The sequence below is a fragment of the Asparagus officinalis genome, chromosome 8 (genome assembly GCF_001876935.1).
Source record: "Asparagus officinalis chromosome 8, Aspof.V1, whole genome shotgun sequence".
Classification (NCBI taxonomy): domain Eukaryota; kingdom Viridiplantae; phylum Streptophyta; class Magnoliopsida; order Asparagales; family Asparagaceae; genus Asparagus; species Asparagus officinalis.
This window is the reverse complement of record NC_033801.1, coordinates 19,020,881-19,036,852: the sequence shown is the minus strand read 5'-3', so window position 1 is coordinate 19,036,852 and position 15,972 is coordinate 19,020,881. Positions and strand designations below refer to the sequence as shown.

The 15,972-nt window shown below is 36.5% G+C and overlaps 1 protein-coding gene across 2 annotated transcripts in view; it reads left to right on the top strand.

The window, feature by feature from the left end:
* Nucleotides 1-13,876, top strand: part of LOC109851471 (protein AUXIN RESPONSE 4) — a 16,268-nt gene extending 2,392 nt beyond the window's left edge. Inside the window, exons 2-3 of one of the 2 annotated variants that reach the window (XM_020421609.1) lie at nt 13,217-13,501; nt 13,623-13,876. In XM_020421609.1, the coding sequence (XP_020277198.1) occupies nt 13,217-13,432 (216 nt within the window). In that variant the 3' untranslated portion in view covers nt 13,433-13,501; nt 13,623-13,876. Of the gene's footprint in view, nt 1-6,213; nt 6,908-13,216; nt 13,502-13,622 lie in introns of those variants that run through there. The other variant, XM_020421610.1, reaches the window with a different exon arrangement.

Genomic DNA, 15,972 nt, shown 5'->3' with positions numbered 1-15,972 from the left:
TTCGCGGGTAGTGGTGGTGATTAGCTGCATGCAGCAAGCCCTGAAGGCTGTGAGGCAGTGAAAGTGCGATGAAGTTTGGAGGCTGGTTGCAGGCGACAATAGTTGGCTGTGAGCGAAAAGTTTTCTTGTTGTTGGCTTGTGAATCATGAAGGAGAAGGAAAAATCAGGGATTTGGTGTTTGGATACGATTTAGTGTTTGGTGTTATGTGTCTGGTGTCATGGCTCTCACATGATGAATGTACTCATTGTGAATCATGTTTAGTGTTTTGACTCCGCGTAAGATTTCTTTTTCACGAGAAAAGAAATCGCAGCAAAATAAAACCATGTGATGGTGCTCTAGATCCGATGTTCGGCTATTTGGAGGTTGGTGGTTGATGTTCGGTGTTTAGGAAACTCATGTGAGCGTGAGCATTTGAAAGGCAATTATGTGAATGTGATTGATGCCTAGTGATCCGGTGTTCCGGTATTCAATTCTTTTGTTGTCTGATGGTTGGTGGTTGCTATTTGCTGTTTAGTTCAAATCCAACGAATGGGATTGTTTTGTCAGCAGATTGATGGATCATGGTCTGATTATGGTGATTGAAGAGTCAAACCCAATGTTACGTTCCGAATGCAATGGTGGAGGCAGATTGGGCTGATTCTGTTGTTTGGAGCCAATTTTGAACAATCGGACGTTGATCAAATGAAGATTCACGTAGTGGGAGGTTTATATGAGGTATGATTGTGTATCTCATGATTGATGGATGCTAGTTAATTCTAGATGTTGTTTGTGCACATGGCATAGATGATCTATTGGTCTTCAATGTTGGTCTATGAAGCACCGACTCTTGCAAACATCCCCCGAGTCCGTGTCCGACGCTTGTTGGAGACGGACACGCGTTCGACACGCGTCGGACACGTCGTCAACGACACCTACACGGTCAACGCCGCCGACTCGCGGCGGTCACTCCCTCGACACGCTCATTTCGCTCCCGACACGGCTAAGAGGTAAGGAAAAAAGAAAAACTGTAAACCCGAAACCCAAACCCAAACCCTAACCTTAGTTTTAACTTACCTGATTGGCTCTTCAGCTCTCTCTTTGATCGTGACTGAGAAGCAAACGTCGCCATCTCTATCGATCATCCTCATCGTCCTCGAGCGTCCTCGTCGGCTACCAGCTTCGATCGTCCTCGTCGGCTACCAGCTTCGAGCGTCCTCGTCGGCTACAAGCCTCGATTGTCCTCGTCGTCCTCATCGTCCTCTCAACAACCCAAACCCTAACCGATCTCTCTCAGTCTCTCTCTCCGATCTCTCTCTCAGTCGCTCTATCGATCTCTCTATCTCTCCGTCGTCTCCAATCACTTCCTCTTTCTCTCCCTTTCTACTTCGATTCTCGCTCTCTTTTTTTCGATCTCCGATCCCTCTCTCTGTCTCTGTTTTTATCTCTCCCTTTCTCTCTCTGATGTAATTACAGTAGTTAATTTCAAGAATATTTCGCTGTTTGTTTTTATCTCTCCAATTTAATTTACCTGGTCACTGTTAAATTATAGTCAATGTTAATGTTAATTTCTATTTTACAGTCAATGTTAATGTTAATTGCTATTTAATTTACCTAGTCATGAACTTGGAGAAATGGAATAATTGCTATTTTAATTTACAGTTAATTAATTACAGTCAATGTATAATTAATTTACAGTTAATTACATTATTTTAAAAAACCTCCGCCTAGCCCACTTAGACGTACGCCTAGGCCTAGGCGGTACCTAGGCCGTCTAATTAGCGCCTAACTTCTAGGCGGTATTTAGACTGCCCACCTAGATTTTACGAGTGTTTAGGAGAGCATTGTCTGCTTATGTGGATTGCACCCTGTAGATCTTGATTGTGATTTTATATGTCGTAGACTGTACGTCCTCCAAACTCCATTAACCTCCAAATATGAACACCTTCACTACCTCCTCCGACCTTCAGCAAAACCTCATCGACCATCACTTAAATGAAAAAAAAAACGTCCAGAAACCGCTTAGGCGTCCGCCTAGACGACTAAGCGTTGGGCGCTAAGTCTGACACCTAGAAGCGTCCAACGTTTAATGTAACATTGGTTAATTAATTACAGTCAATGAACTTGGAGAAATGGAATAATTGCTATTTTAATTTACCTAGTTAATGTTAATTTCTAGTCAATGTTAATTTTTTAATTTATTGTTATTGCTATTGTATTTTATAGAAATGGAACAAGACGGAAGTTCTAGTGGTAGTGGAGTACAAGATGACAAATGTCCGCTTTGAAAATATGTTACCAAATTAGAGAAAGGGGAGGAACGGCAGGAGGAAATTAGAGATGGAGATATAATTATTGTAGAGAGGATTTTATCGGATCACACTCAAGAGTTAAAAATCACCTCTTGAGGATAAGCGGGACTGGAATTAAGATGTGTTTCAAGTCAACGCCCGAAAACCTAAGGGAGTTTCAAAGGATGTTGGATCAAGCGGAGGCGAGGTTGAGGGCTTCTAGGCCTAAGATGCTAGTTTTGCCTATATCTTCGACTGCAAGTACAACTGGTATAGGTGCAAGTGCAAGCATGCCGATTGGTACAGGTGAATCTAAGAGGAGGAGGGAGTCTAACATCATGGAACAAGCATTCAATATGTGAGCAAGAGAGGAATTTGATGCATTGATTGGTAGGATGTTCTACACCAGGGGATTGTCCTTCAACTTGATAAGGAATCCATATTATGCCAAGGTTTTTGCATATGCCGTAAGCAATCCAATCTCTGGCTACAAGCCTCCCGGTTATAATTTTATGAGGATCACTATCTTACAACGTGAGAAAACTCACGTAGAGAGATTGATGGAGCCCATTAGGGACACATGACAACAGAAGAGGATCTCCATTTGTAGTGATGAGTGGGCGGATGCACAAAGGAGGCCCATCATTAATTTTATGGCGGTATGTGATGGTAAACCAATGTTCTTGAATGCTGTAAATGCCGAGGGAGAAGTCAAGAATAAGTATTTTATCCAAGCACAGCTAGAAAAGTGTATCAGAGAGGTGGGACCGAAAAATGTCATCCAAATCATAACCGAAATGCTTCAGCATGCAAGGCTACGGGAGGGCTTGTGGAGGGCACCTGGCCTCACATATTTTAGAATCCTTGTGTAGTCCATACACTCAATCTTGCTATCAAGAATATTTGTGCGGCTAAGAACACGGAAGCAAATGTCGTGGCTTATGCACAATTATATTGGATTACAGAGATATTCGATGATGCATTGTTTATGAAGAATTTTATCATGAATCATTCTATGCGGCTTCCATGTTTAATGATTATTCCAAGATGAAGCTCTTGTCGATTGCCGACACAAGATTTGCCTCGTGGATTATTATGTTGAAGAGGTTTAAGATCGTTAAGTGAGGCCTCCAAGACATAATCCTTAGTGATCGATGGAGCTTGTATAGAGAAGATGATGTGGGAAAAACTTAATTTGTGAAAGAGAAAGTCCTCGATGATTTGTGATGGGGCAAGATAAATTTTATTCTTGACTTCACTGGCCCAATCTATGAAATGATAAGGGTCACCGATACCGATACATCATGTCTTCATTTGGTGTATGATATGTGGGAACAATGATTGAGAAGGTGAAGCAAACTATTTATAGGCATGAGGATAAAAGGGATAACGAGGAATCTTTTTTTTATGAGGTGGTTCACAAGATCTTGGTGGGTCGATGGAACAATAGCAACACCCTGCTTCAGTGCTTGGCACACTCTTTAGTTCCACTTCCAAGGTAATATTTCACATTTTACTCTTTAATGCAAATATTTCTATTACTTAATACCTTGTGGGCTAATTCATGTTATTAACGAACATAGGTACTATCATTCCACATAGCTTAATGGGAACGTCAATCGACAAGCTCCAAATCAAGATCTTGAGATCTCTACGGAAAGAGCAAAGTGCTTAAGAAGATACTATCCTAACCCTGATGAACGACGGGTGGTGAACTTAGAATATGCTAAGTTTGTAGGGGCTTTAGAGGTTTTTAGTGATCTGGATTCTCTTTCCGATAGAGCACATATGGATCCTAAGTCATGGTGGCTTCTTTATGGTGCAAGTACTCCAAATTTATAATCATTGACCGTAAAGCTTCTAGGCCAACCTTATTTCTCTTCTTGTTGTGAACGGAATTGGAGTACGTATGGTTTCATTCACTCCTTAAAGAGGAACAAGCTAACCCCGGCACGTGCGGAGGATCTTGTTTATGTTCACACCAACCTTCGCTTACTTTCTCGAAGTTCGGAAGAGTATATGGAAGGGGAATCAAGAATGTGAGATGTTGGTGGAGATGCCTTTGACTCATTTCAAGGTGCCGGTATTTTAGATGTTGCCGTCCTTTCTCTTGACGTGCCCACGATGGAGGCCGTTGTGTTTGAGGAGGATGAATGAGTTGAAACCATAGAATGATCTTTTGATGTTTTAACTTGAGAACTTTATTTTTAAGATACATTTTTGGTTGTAATTTTTACAATGTTAGTAACTTAGGATTTTGTAACCATGGAACTAGTTACAACTTGAATTTTATTCTCTTGTATTTTGATATGCTCAAGATGAAAGTAATGAAAATTAAAATTTGGTATTATATTCAAATCAGTTACATAACTTACATTGTCATTGATTATACAAGTCAATGTTACATAATAATATAACATAAAAAATTGATCTATTTTTCTATATCATAATAATATAACATAAAAAATTGATCTATTTTTCTATATGTTCATCTTCTCTTTCTTGTCTTCTTTAACATTATTACATAAAAAATTGATCTATTTTTCTATATGTTCATCTTCTCTTTCTTGTCTTCTTTAACATTATTGTCTTTAATTCTCCAAGAGATCATTGCCATCCTGACGTCTTAATTCACACCTGCAACACACACTTTCCTTTAGTTTCTTATTTATAACATCCACTTTACATAACAAAAAATATAAAATGTAATAGGAATTTAATTCAACATTGATCTATATATAATAATAATATTAAAAAATCTAGTTGTGTCGCCGTGTTCTATTTTTTTGGGTTTTACCGTGTCCGTGTCACCATGTCCATGTCCGTGCTTCATAGATGTTGGTCATGGTGTTTGGATTGAGATGGAGCGTGTGATGCTCAAGATGATCCGAAAGTTTTGACCAAGGTAGAGCACGGTGTGATCACAGTAGATTAGGCGTGACAAGTTGAGAGATCAAATGTGCCTGTTTGGAAGACAATGATGATCGTGTTCATTTGTTCTCAAGAGGTAGAGCATAGTATATGTGTGATATTTATCTAAGATGTGGATAATGAGAGCATTGGCCCTCATGTTGTGTGAATCTCAAAGACTTTTTCATCTGCGGATGGTGTATGGTGCCTGGAGTTGTGACCCATGGTTTCTCGTAGAGAGTTTGAGCTATATTCACATAGGTGTGGCTAGATACTAGCTAGGTGGAGATTGGTGTAATGTGTCTCATATTTATTTTAGTATCTAGTGGGCTTTTGAGCTTGATGAGCATGTGGGCCAAGTTAGTGCTAGGGTTAGCACTATATAAGTCTCGTGTGAGAGTGCTTGAGATGAGATTGAGGAGGTATGCGAGGTTAAGAGATTGAGAGAGATGAGTGATCCCTCTTGTATTGTGATCCCTCTTGTAGTGTTCTCCCTCATACGTAGTGGATTTTCGTATTGTTGTCCCGTGATGTAGGTTGAATTTGGTTGACCGAACCATTTAAATCCAGGTGTTCCTCTTCATGCTTGTGTTATTTTCCATCTTATGAAATTGTTGTTTGATCTTCGGGTTGTGCGGATCGGGAATCTGGGATCGTCGATTGCCCAACAACTAGCACAAAGATCACGTTAATATAAGTAAGCTTGCTAAAGGAGTGGTTTTTGCATTTTCTTTATTGCTTGTTGTTTCTTGATTAGAAGTTACTTGACCTGTCAATGATAGGTTTAGTTTAAGTATTTCATATTGTGACGAGATTGGGTTCTAGGTAAATCATAATAATGATATATGGCCTCCACTTACAATCCTGGAACTTGAAGTTAACTTTCCTTGAGGATATAATCATTCAATTGGTAAAGAAAGATGCAAAACTACATGTTGTTTCTTTTATAAATATGTGGTAGTTTTCATAATATTCACAATATTTATCTATTAAAAGCAAGAATGCCCTTGTTTTATTTATGTTCTCTTTGGACAGAGCCCGTGATTTAGTTGTCCTTTTTTTCATTCAAGTGAAGGCCAAGTGTTCTCCCTTTCTCCCACTATGCTATTGAAGGCCTGCTTTTCTATAATATGTGGCCTCGACTTACATATCCTGGAACCTGAAGTTGACTTACCTTGAGAATATAATCATTCAATTGGTAAAGATGCAAAATTATGTGGTGTTTCTTTTATAAATAGATGACAGGCTTCCTAGTTAGTAATCTCATTGTTCATCTATTAAAGGTAGGAAAGCACTTGTTTTATTTATGTTCCCTTTGGACTGAGTCCATGATTTAGTATTTTTGTATATAAGTGAAGGCCAAGAGTTTTTATTTTTTTCCTTTCTCCCCTTATGCTGTTTAAGGTCTGATTTTCTCTGTGTGTCAGCACAATGAAAGATGCATACCAGGTACACTGGTTATTCTAGTCCTTAATCGAAATTCAAAATTAATAAATACTGCAATTCAATTCTTGATATTTGAGATGATCTAGCATGAGGTGGAGGGGCCGGCCAGGCGGCCACTGCCGGGGAGGTAAGGGAGCTGAGGTCAACCTAACATTAGGAGATGGAGACAGCTGGAGTTGAGGAGGGGGCTAGCTTGAGGTTGGTGAGGGGAAGAGTGAGATTAGAGGAGGAGGAGAGAAACAGAGGAATAAGTAGTGTCATATCTGTACCATTCTATGGGAATTTATTCTGGACATAGTTTACCAAAATGATAGAATTGACTCAAAATATAAATATTTATTGAAAAGAAAACACAATAATTCCTTTTTATTGTGATTTTCATCTTACTAAAATTAATTTTTTGGTCAATTAGTACTTGAATGATGCTTTGAATATATTATACAAGGAGAAAATTTTGAAATAAACTCATTCACAAGTTTAATCCAAAAAATTGACTATATCCCAAGTTTATTACAGAAATCGACCCGGTTTTTGGTCACGTCAGATTCGTGGCCAGAAACTGGGTCGTTTTTTAAAAAATCGCGGTCCTAATTAGTCGGGGTTACTAACCCCGACTAATTAGTTGAGTTTTAGTAGCAGCAGACGCTAACATGCAAGCGAGGAATATGGTTAGGTGGCAAATTAGTCGGGGTTTAGAACCACGACAAAATTTATTGGAGTTTGGAACCCCGACCTTTTTAGCAAGGAGTTATTTCAACCTCTCATCATTAGTGCTAATTATCAATGTTTTTAGTTCAAGTAGATAAACCTTAGTGGGTGGGCTTTTGTCTAGTGGCATATAATTAATTTTAGTGGTGTTATCTATAGGTCATTTGTTCAAGTAGATAAAATAGGTATGATGAAGGGAGTTAGGCGTGCAAAGCTAAGTTAGGTCCCCATCAATCAACATTATAATTATAATGTTAATTAAGAGAAAAAGCAAGGAGTGATTAGTGACCCCTCTCTTTATGGTCGGGGCAACCCAGCCAAATTTGGTCGCGGTTAGCAACCCCGATCATTTTTTATCACGGTTGGCAACCACGACCATTTTGGTCGTAGTTTTCGCCCCTAACCCGCCTGCGGTGGTAATTAGGCAACTAATTAGTCGGGGTTGTCAACCCCGACTAATTAGGATCGTGATTTTTTTTTAAATGTTTAGTTTCTGGCCACGATGCTGACGTGGCCAGAAACTGAGTCGATTTCTATAATAAACTTGGGATAAGGTCGGTTTTTGGGATTAAATTTGTGAATGGATTTATTTCAAAATTTTCTTCTATTGTACAACACGATGAGGGGAAAATTATCTATCCCGAAGACAGTATGTATACCTTTTCCTGTTCTAATACATGTGTAAGTTCATTAATAAACAAAATGAATTTATATTTCCTCTGTTAATTTCAAATAGCAGTCTTTCAAAAATCCATTTATCTAACTGAAATGATAGAATTTTCATACTTCAGTTAGAAGGAGAGTTAGGTTAAATTTTGTAGTTTTTGAAATAAGCTTTAGCGAAAGTGTATTATTAAATTAACTAAGTTACTTGAAGCCAGCCAATTGACAGAGCGCCATAAATTTTCGACTCCACTATTTCTACTCAAGGATGTGATGATATATTCTTTCTACGATAACTTTGAATTAGGGGGTGTTTGTTTCACTCTTTTTATGGAATAGGAATAGAAGCCAAAATTTGGAAATGTAGTCTTTTGCTTCCCAAGCTGCAAAAAGAATATTTAAGAATGTATAGATATATGCAATGTTTTAAAAAAATGCTTGTTATAGCTCGTTATGACTCGTTTCATTCCCTAACGTAGCTAAAATGTTACATAACACAAATAGAAAATGCATATGACACTTAACGGTGAAAAAACTCAAGAAAACGTGTTTTACAAGTGTTTTGTTAAGGGTTATATAACCTATGTTTTTCAAGGTTATACAATTAATTACCAGATTTGAACACGTGGATCACTCTTCACTGTCCAAATCTAATATCCGCCAACCCTTTATCACTGTAAAAGTCCTGATCCTAAACCCTAGCGTCCCAAAATATCTCTTGACTTCTGACAATGATGGTGAAAACTTCGATTATGAAAATCTTCGATTGTGGAAATCTTCAACGATGAGATTCCCTCCTTGACTCCTTCCCCTCCTTGGCTCTCTCCATCTCTATCCCTCGCTGAAGACTTTCTCTAATGACTTGGCCAGTATAGTGAGGTAACAAGGTTTTACATATTTGTGATATTCTGTTTGAAAATTTTGATTATTCTAATTATTAAAGTCATTGTGAATTGCTTGTATTTATGAAATATCTAAATAATTAATAAACAATATAACTTACATCATACGTTATGTTTTTTGTGTTTTTTAACGCTTAACAAGAGGTAAGCGTTACATTATGCGTTATCGTTATATCTAATATTGGATGTGTCTTTAGTTCAGGAATTAGACCAATACATAGATACAATAGCAATTGACTCTAAACTAATATTATATAACTAAGAGCGAACAAATACATAACATAATTAGATAATTTGATATGTGACTAACACCAAGCTCATGATCTACCATGATTTAAAATTACTAACCACAATAAGAGTACTATAGATAAAAGGCCAAAGTAAAAAATAATAATTTTAATCAACTAAATTAAAATAATAAGTTCCTTCAACTACAACATCATACAAAAAAGTTACATGTATAAACAGAACATAGAGGCAACAAAAAAACCCACTTATAAATGTGCAAAATGAGCAATTAAATATAAGACATCTTTCCACCGGAACCAGCATGGTCGTCCTCGTGAACACAGGTTTACTAGGCATCCATCTCCGATCTCCAAGCCGAATCAAGTCTTTTCATTCTCCATCACCCAGAACATCCAGCATCAAGGTTTGACACTAAATTGTCATTTAATTAAAGTAGATCTAAACAAAAATGAAGATCAGCAGAGGAAATTGAGAAAAACAATAGAGGTACAGTGAACAGTTACTAACAGATAGGAGACGAATTAAGGTAGGATATTGATGCTTTATGATTTGAAGAAAGTTTAAGGGGGTAAGAAAAGAAAGATAAAGACGATGGATAACAGAGACAAGAACTACCAGAATTTGGAAGGTCGCTGATAGGAGAGAGGAATGGTAGGGATTTTTTGATTTAACTGTACTCTATTTTTAATGGTCATTAATTACATGAAGGTGGTTTCACCTAGTTCGGGCTATATTAGGCATTCTAATTTAGTGTAATTCTTTTTGGTTGTTGATTGAAGCGTTTTGGTCACAGGGAAGAATTAATGGTTCGTAGTGAATAATTAATAATACTAGGTTCAGATTAAGGAAGGAAAGGGGAAAAGATTATCAATTTACAGAGGTTAAATGTGCGAATAATGGATTTTTCTTTAGTATAATAGGTTGCTTATTACTTATTAATTACATTTTATTAGTAAAGAAGTTCAAAGGTTAGTTTTAAGAAAAGAAAGAGAAAAAAACCAAAATAATCACAAGTTGTCAAGTGGCAATCAAGGGTCTTACTTCAGTATGTAGCATAGATAGATAGATGGATAAATAGAGAGACACTTGTATGGATGATTTAAGAGGTATATATGCAAATAACCCATTCTTTTTTTGGCTTTAGATGTGTATCATGTTTAGAATTTCTTATGTTTGCATCAACAAGACGAACATAGTTTGAAATTCTTTAAATTAAAAGCCATGGTAAGGCTGGCAATTCAAATTTAACACCATTCTCTTAGTGCCAAACTCTTGCTAGGAAAGAGTATAGCCCAAATTAGGTGGAAAATGAATAAGCCACTCACAAACACTCTGTTCTGCTCTGCATCTAGCTCAAATTTGTCCTTTAAGTTAGCAAACAATCTGAACTTGAGTTAGGTCATATTCACCCATGTTCGTCTCGGATAAGCTCAACAGAACATATTTTATTATTATGTGATATTATAAATATAATATTGTTTGTACGGAAATATACCAACATGTATATTTTTCTAAAAAGGTTGTCATTTAAGACTCAATTAACAGCGTTAATGAATTGTTTGTGAAAATTATTTTCAGTAGAAACTAAAATGTCTTCCTTAAAATCCACTATCATCTGAGTTAACTAGATGATGAAATAGAGAAGTGTATGAATTAAAGTTTTGGGCATGTCTTGATATTTCTTCTTATTAAATTTTTTTGATCAGAAACACTTGGGACCAACATCAAACTTCAGTTTGAAGGGTCATTGATAAAACGAGCAGCTAGTGAGCAGTTCATGTTCACTGTGTGTTTGATTCGAGTTTGAAATATATAAACAGGCTGACCCCAAATGGGGTTGCTTAATCGAGTTCAGAATATTTCTATTTTTAGCTCATGAGAGGTTTATAATGGTGAACCTTTGTAAGACTTGTAGCCTTTAGAGAAGCAACCTTGTTGGTTATATAGTTTGAGTCCCTGCAACCAAGAAGCAGCTCACTGATATTTTTGCAGACTATGAAGAGTTTCGAAGAAGGATTACAATGATTGAGTTTGTTGAAAAGTTTTTCCATCTTATGCCAAATAGGCCAAAAGAGCAGTACCGAAGTTCTAACACATTGTTACTGTTGATATACAGTATATGTTATTCTTTGTATGGATTACTTTCAGTCTCACATCGACTGTGATATTAAATTCCATACCCTTTTACTTGTGATATTAAATTCTGTACTGTTGTAATTTGTCTCTACAAAGAATAGCAGCTTTCATCACCAAAGCTCACATAGTACAACGGCATTTGCTTCTTCCTGGCAAACTGCCTTTGGTTGTTCCAAATTCAGATTGAGGGGGAGTGTAAATATTGTATACGATATTTTTTGTATAGGCTACTTTAGTTCCGGTGTCTGGAATATTAAATTCACCATGGTACTTGTAAATAGTAACCCTCATCATGATGAGAATCATATCAACTTCTCAAATCTCTATACTTACAGTTACAGACTGCATGGTAGCACATGTAAGATATCTATGTGCTCGTTTGTCAATTTTTGAAGGTATAATGCAGACCACCTGAATTGTGACTATATAACCTGTACAATCAACATTAGGGTTGGGCAACTAGATCCTAAATCCAAGTGCATAGAGACAAAATCAGTACTCCGTAGCTTGTCACCTTTTCCTCATGGATGCCACTAAAGTGATGCCAGCTAAAGAGCATTATTCCACTTACTTGGGTAAGTCCACTCTTCCCCTTTCTTGGACAGATGTATTTTCGCAGAAAGACGATTACTTGAATTTCATATGCTCTTAAATTAGTTTAAAAAAAAAACTTTCCCTAAAAGCCGAGTGAGTGTTAGACCTGCAGAATTTCAATGCTTGATATTGCGTGCTTGTTACGATTAGACTTATTTGTATAGTGTGTCTTGTGTTCTTGCGGAATGTGAATACCTTCACACTGCAGATTGAGTGCTTTTAAATTGTCGAAACATCAAATAGTTTCAGTAAAATTATGCTCTATTTGGATGTTGAACTTAGTTTTATTCATAAGCAATCTTGTCGGTTATGATTAATATCTTCTAGAAACATTTTGTGCGCAAACACATTTCTACAGAAAAAGTAAAATCTCCAAATGAAGCGTTTTATAGTGGTATGCCGTAATCATTTTCATAGACTCAAATGGTTCTCCAAAACTCCTTTCAAGCATCATGTTCTGTTTCAAAGAAAAAGCAATATAGTTACCAGAGGAACTCATCTTTTGACACACAACTGGAAATATCATTTGGTCTTTCTGTGAGGGTATCGTGGTAAATTACACTGTATTTGGATGCTCAACTTAGTTTTCATGCATCTGATACACCACAACACGGCCCACTATAACCCTAAAAAGAAAGTTTACGCATAACTCCTTGTGATGGTTCCTCTTCCTACATTATTCTATACATGACTATGGTTGAGAACTCAATCGTCTCATTATGCTGATTTCCTTCATTTCTCTTTATACATTTATACTCTGACTGCATCTTTAACATTCTGTGTGGGCATCAAAATAGTCGTCAAACATTGACCTGATTTGAATATTTTTAAACAAGTTGATTTCCAAGTAGAGGTAGATCTATTAGTCATTTAGAATGCAGTAATATATCTGGTCTGTCCGGCCCTCTTGATCAGCAGTTTGAACCTCTTGTGTGCGAATTGTTAGTGATTCAAAGTGGATCACAGGTTGCACGAGACATGGGTTACTCAAATTTAGTTGTTAATTCAGATTGTTTGTAGGCAATTGCTGCTTGAAATTCAAGAAACTTTTCCTTGGCGCCCGTTGGGCAAATTTATTGATGACATATAGTTACTTGCTTAAGGTTTTGTAAATTGTAGCTTCGCTTGTACAAGAAGAGAAGCTGATGTTGCGGCTGAATCTCTTGATCAGTTAGGAGCTAGAACTAGGCAAAATCAAGTTTGGAGTGATGCTGATGTACTTGATGATTTTCATGTGTTATCTTGAATGAAATGAAGTGCTTTACCATTAAAAAAAAGTAAAATATATGTGGTACACGACTACAATCTGTTTTCTTTGCTAACCTTCTTTTGTTTATTAGGAAGATGCTTCGGAGGAGATTGCTGGAATGATTGCCCAATTTGTGCTGTCACTACCAAAATCCGTCATACAAATGAAGGAAGAATCCCTGACGGAACACATTAACGAGATATCTAATGAAGAAATTGGTAGTCATCAGCATCGCCATGCCTATGATCATCAGCATGCTGCTGGTTATTTCAGTAGTTATGGCCTAGATCAAGAATGGGTTGGTTGACAACTTTGCTTGCTCGCTCGCTCGCTCGCTCGCTGCTTTCTAGATGACAATTGGGCTCCGGTTGTCTCGGTAAGTCCGGTACATACTCTATGTATTTGACATAGTCACTCTATTATTTGAAGCAAAAGATGATTGCTTTTGGTTTTATATGAGAAACAAGTAGCTGATGCAAATAAACATTTCAATGCAGTCACTTTTGGGATGTGATGTCTAAAGTAAAGGAGATTGTTGTACAAGTTCTGATGCGCTGGGAGAAGCTAATCAATGTAGTTTATTTTACTTGCTTGGTTGTTGTGGTTGTTTTGTATGACTAGGGTGCTGAAAAAATTGTAACATATGAGGATTCCTAATTCATGTCCTCTCAGAATTACTTTCTCCTATTCCTCAACCAAAAAAATAAAGGAAAAAAAAAATCCTTAAAAAAGAAAATACTTTCTGCTTTCAGTTTCTGACTAAGATTGACAGCCGCCATATCAATACGGAGATAAATAAATCATATGATTTTGCTTGAATATGATATGTGTGTTAATGTCTCAATCTCGTTGTAATGTGCGCAGTACTAGCTTGTGAAACATTTTGTTAACGACTCTCTTTGCTCCCGAAAAGGATCCTCTTAACTTAGCATGAATTCTTGAGCGTTTTTTTTTTTTTTTGTATAATCTCAGCCTCTGTGTCAGTGGGGTTTTTTTTTTTTTTTTGTATAATCTCAGCCTCTGTGTCAGCTACTTTGTTGGGACTTGTATCTGTTTTTTCGCTTGCTGTAACGTGAAGGTTAAAAATGAAAAATTCTTTAAGGACCCAAAATATGGGACTAATAGAGGGGACAAGTGAGGTGTCCTCCATCTATTGGATAATGAGATGACCATCATTAATGATGGCTAACTCATTATCCAATAGATGGGGGACACCTCACTTGTCCCCTTTATTGGTCCCATATTTTGGGTCCCTGTAGCAAAGCTCGTTAAAAATTACTGCAATTTATTACCAAAAAAGCTACATTTCCTTTTTTTTTAACTATAATGAAGACGAGTCGAACTCATGACCGTAAGATCTATATTAGAAAATTCTAACCAACTATATTAGAAATTTCTAACCATTTGGATTATTCGCTGAGCACAAAAAGCTACAGTTCTTTTGTTCGCGTTTACTTCAAGAGGGATTCCCCCGCTAGTTCTAAGAACAATTGTTACTGTTAAGTGTGTGACATGCTAACGTATTTATAGCTGTATAAGAGTGATTTAAATATAATTTAAGAGGCTAGACTTTTGTGGACCAATTTGTCTGCACACACAGAGGCATCGGCACAAATAAATCAGGTATGAATTAGATATGATATCTAGATCTCCGTATATGTTTACTATTCACGGATACGATTATACATATGTACATAATTCTATGAAGAAGATGTATAGTTAATATCCTCCAAAATCAAATATAGATACAAATCAGATAAGACATAAGAGACAAATATATAGGGATGCTTCTATTCCTCTATAATAATGGGAGGATCCAAGATTCATTATTCATGCTATATTAAATGCTACAGTAAAAACTGTTGCATTGGTACTGTAGCTAGCACAGACGAGAACTATAACGTTTAAAAACATCACTGTAACATTATTACTGTAGCAAGGCAGGATACTGCATCATTTAAAAATATTATTGTAGCACTTACAAAACTATATTTAAATATAGAATTGCTGTAACGGAAATAAAAAAAAGGAGGTCGTGCTTTGCACGGGGTGCACACTAGTAACATACAAGGGACAATAAATCGAAAGAGTTGTTTAAACAAATTTTCTCAAAGTAAATTTCATCAATGTGTTCACATATCTAGAAATCCTATGTCAGATCTTTGGATAATCAAAATTGGCCTTAGATCCACTAATTTAAAATGAAAGTAATTTTAACCGTCTGATTCATACATATTTTTTGGTGTTCAGATGTATATCTTAATTGGTCTACCACCATTTTTTTTAAGAATACTTATTTGCAACTGCATCAGTATCTACCACATATAAATTTCTAGTAATCTTGTCTCATTGTGCCGGATACAAATGTTTTTATATCCACACAATTTTCTTGTCCTTATATATCACTTCTATTTGAAAAACCATACCGGATACAAAATGTTTATATGTCCACACATTTTTCTTGTCCTTATATGACTTCTATTTGAAAAACATAGTCATAGCTCACATCCTCCTCAGACCCCTGCAAAGCATATTCTTGTACCTAGTCTAGATCATAATAAATAATTAGATTAGAATTTTAATTTAGAGACAATCACTTCTTTGAATAATAGCCACAGTATTTGCTATAATTCAAAATACATGTGAGAAGAAACAATTGCCATTATTTCATCCAAACAAATTACAATTTGAATTTGCAGCTTACAACCAAAGACATCAACGCGCATCGGCCTCCGCGCGTTCCAGTACATAAACATCTCGTGCCAAGCCAAAAGAACACGGAGTAAAAGTTTGAGCCATAAAATTAATTCCCAGCTACAGTTAATTTTTCAAAAATAACCCATAAAC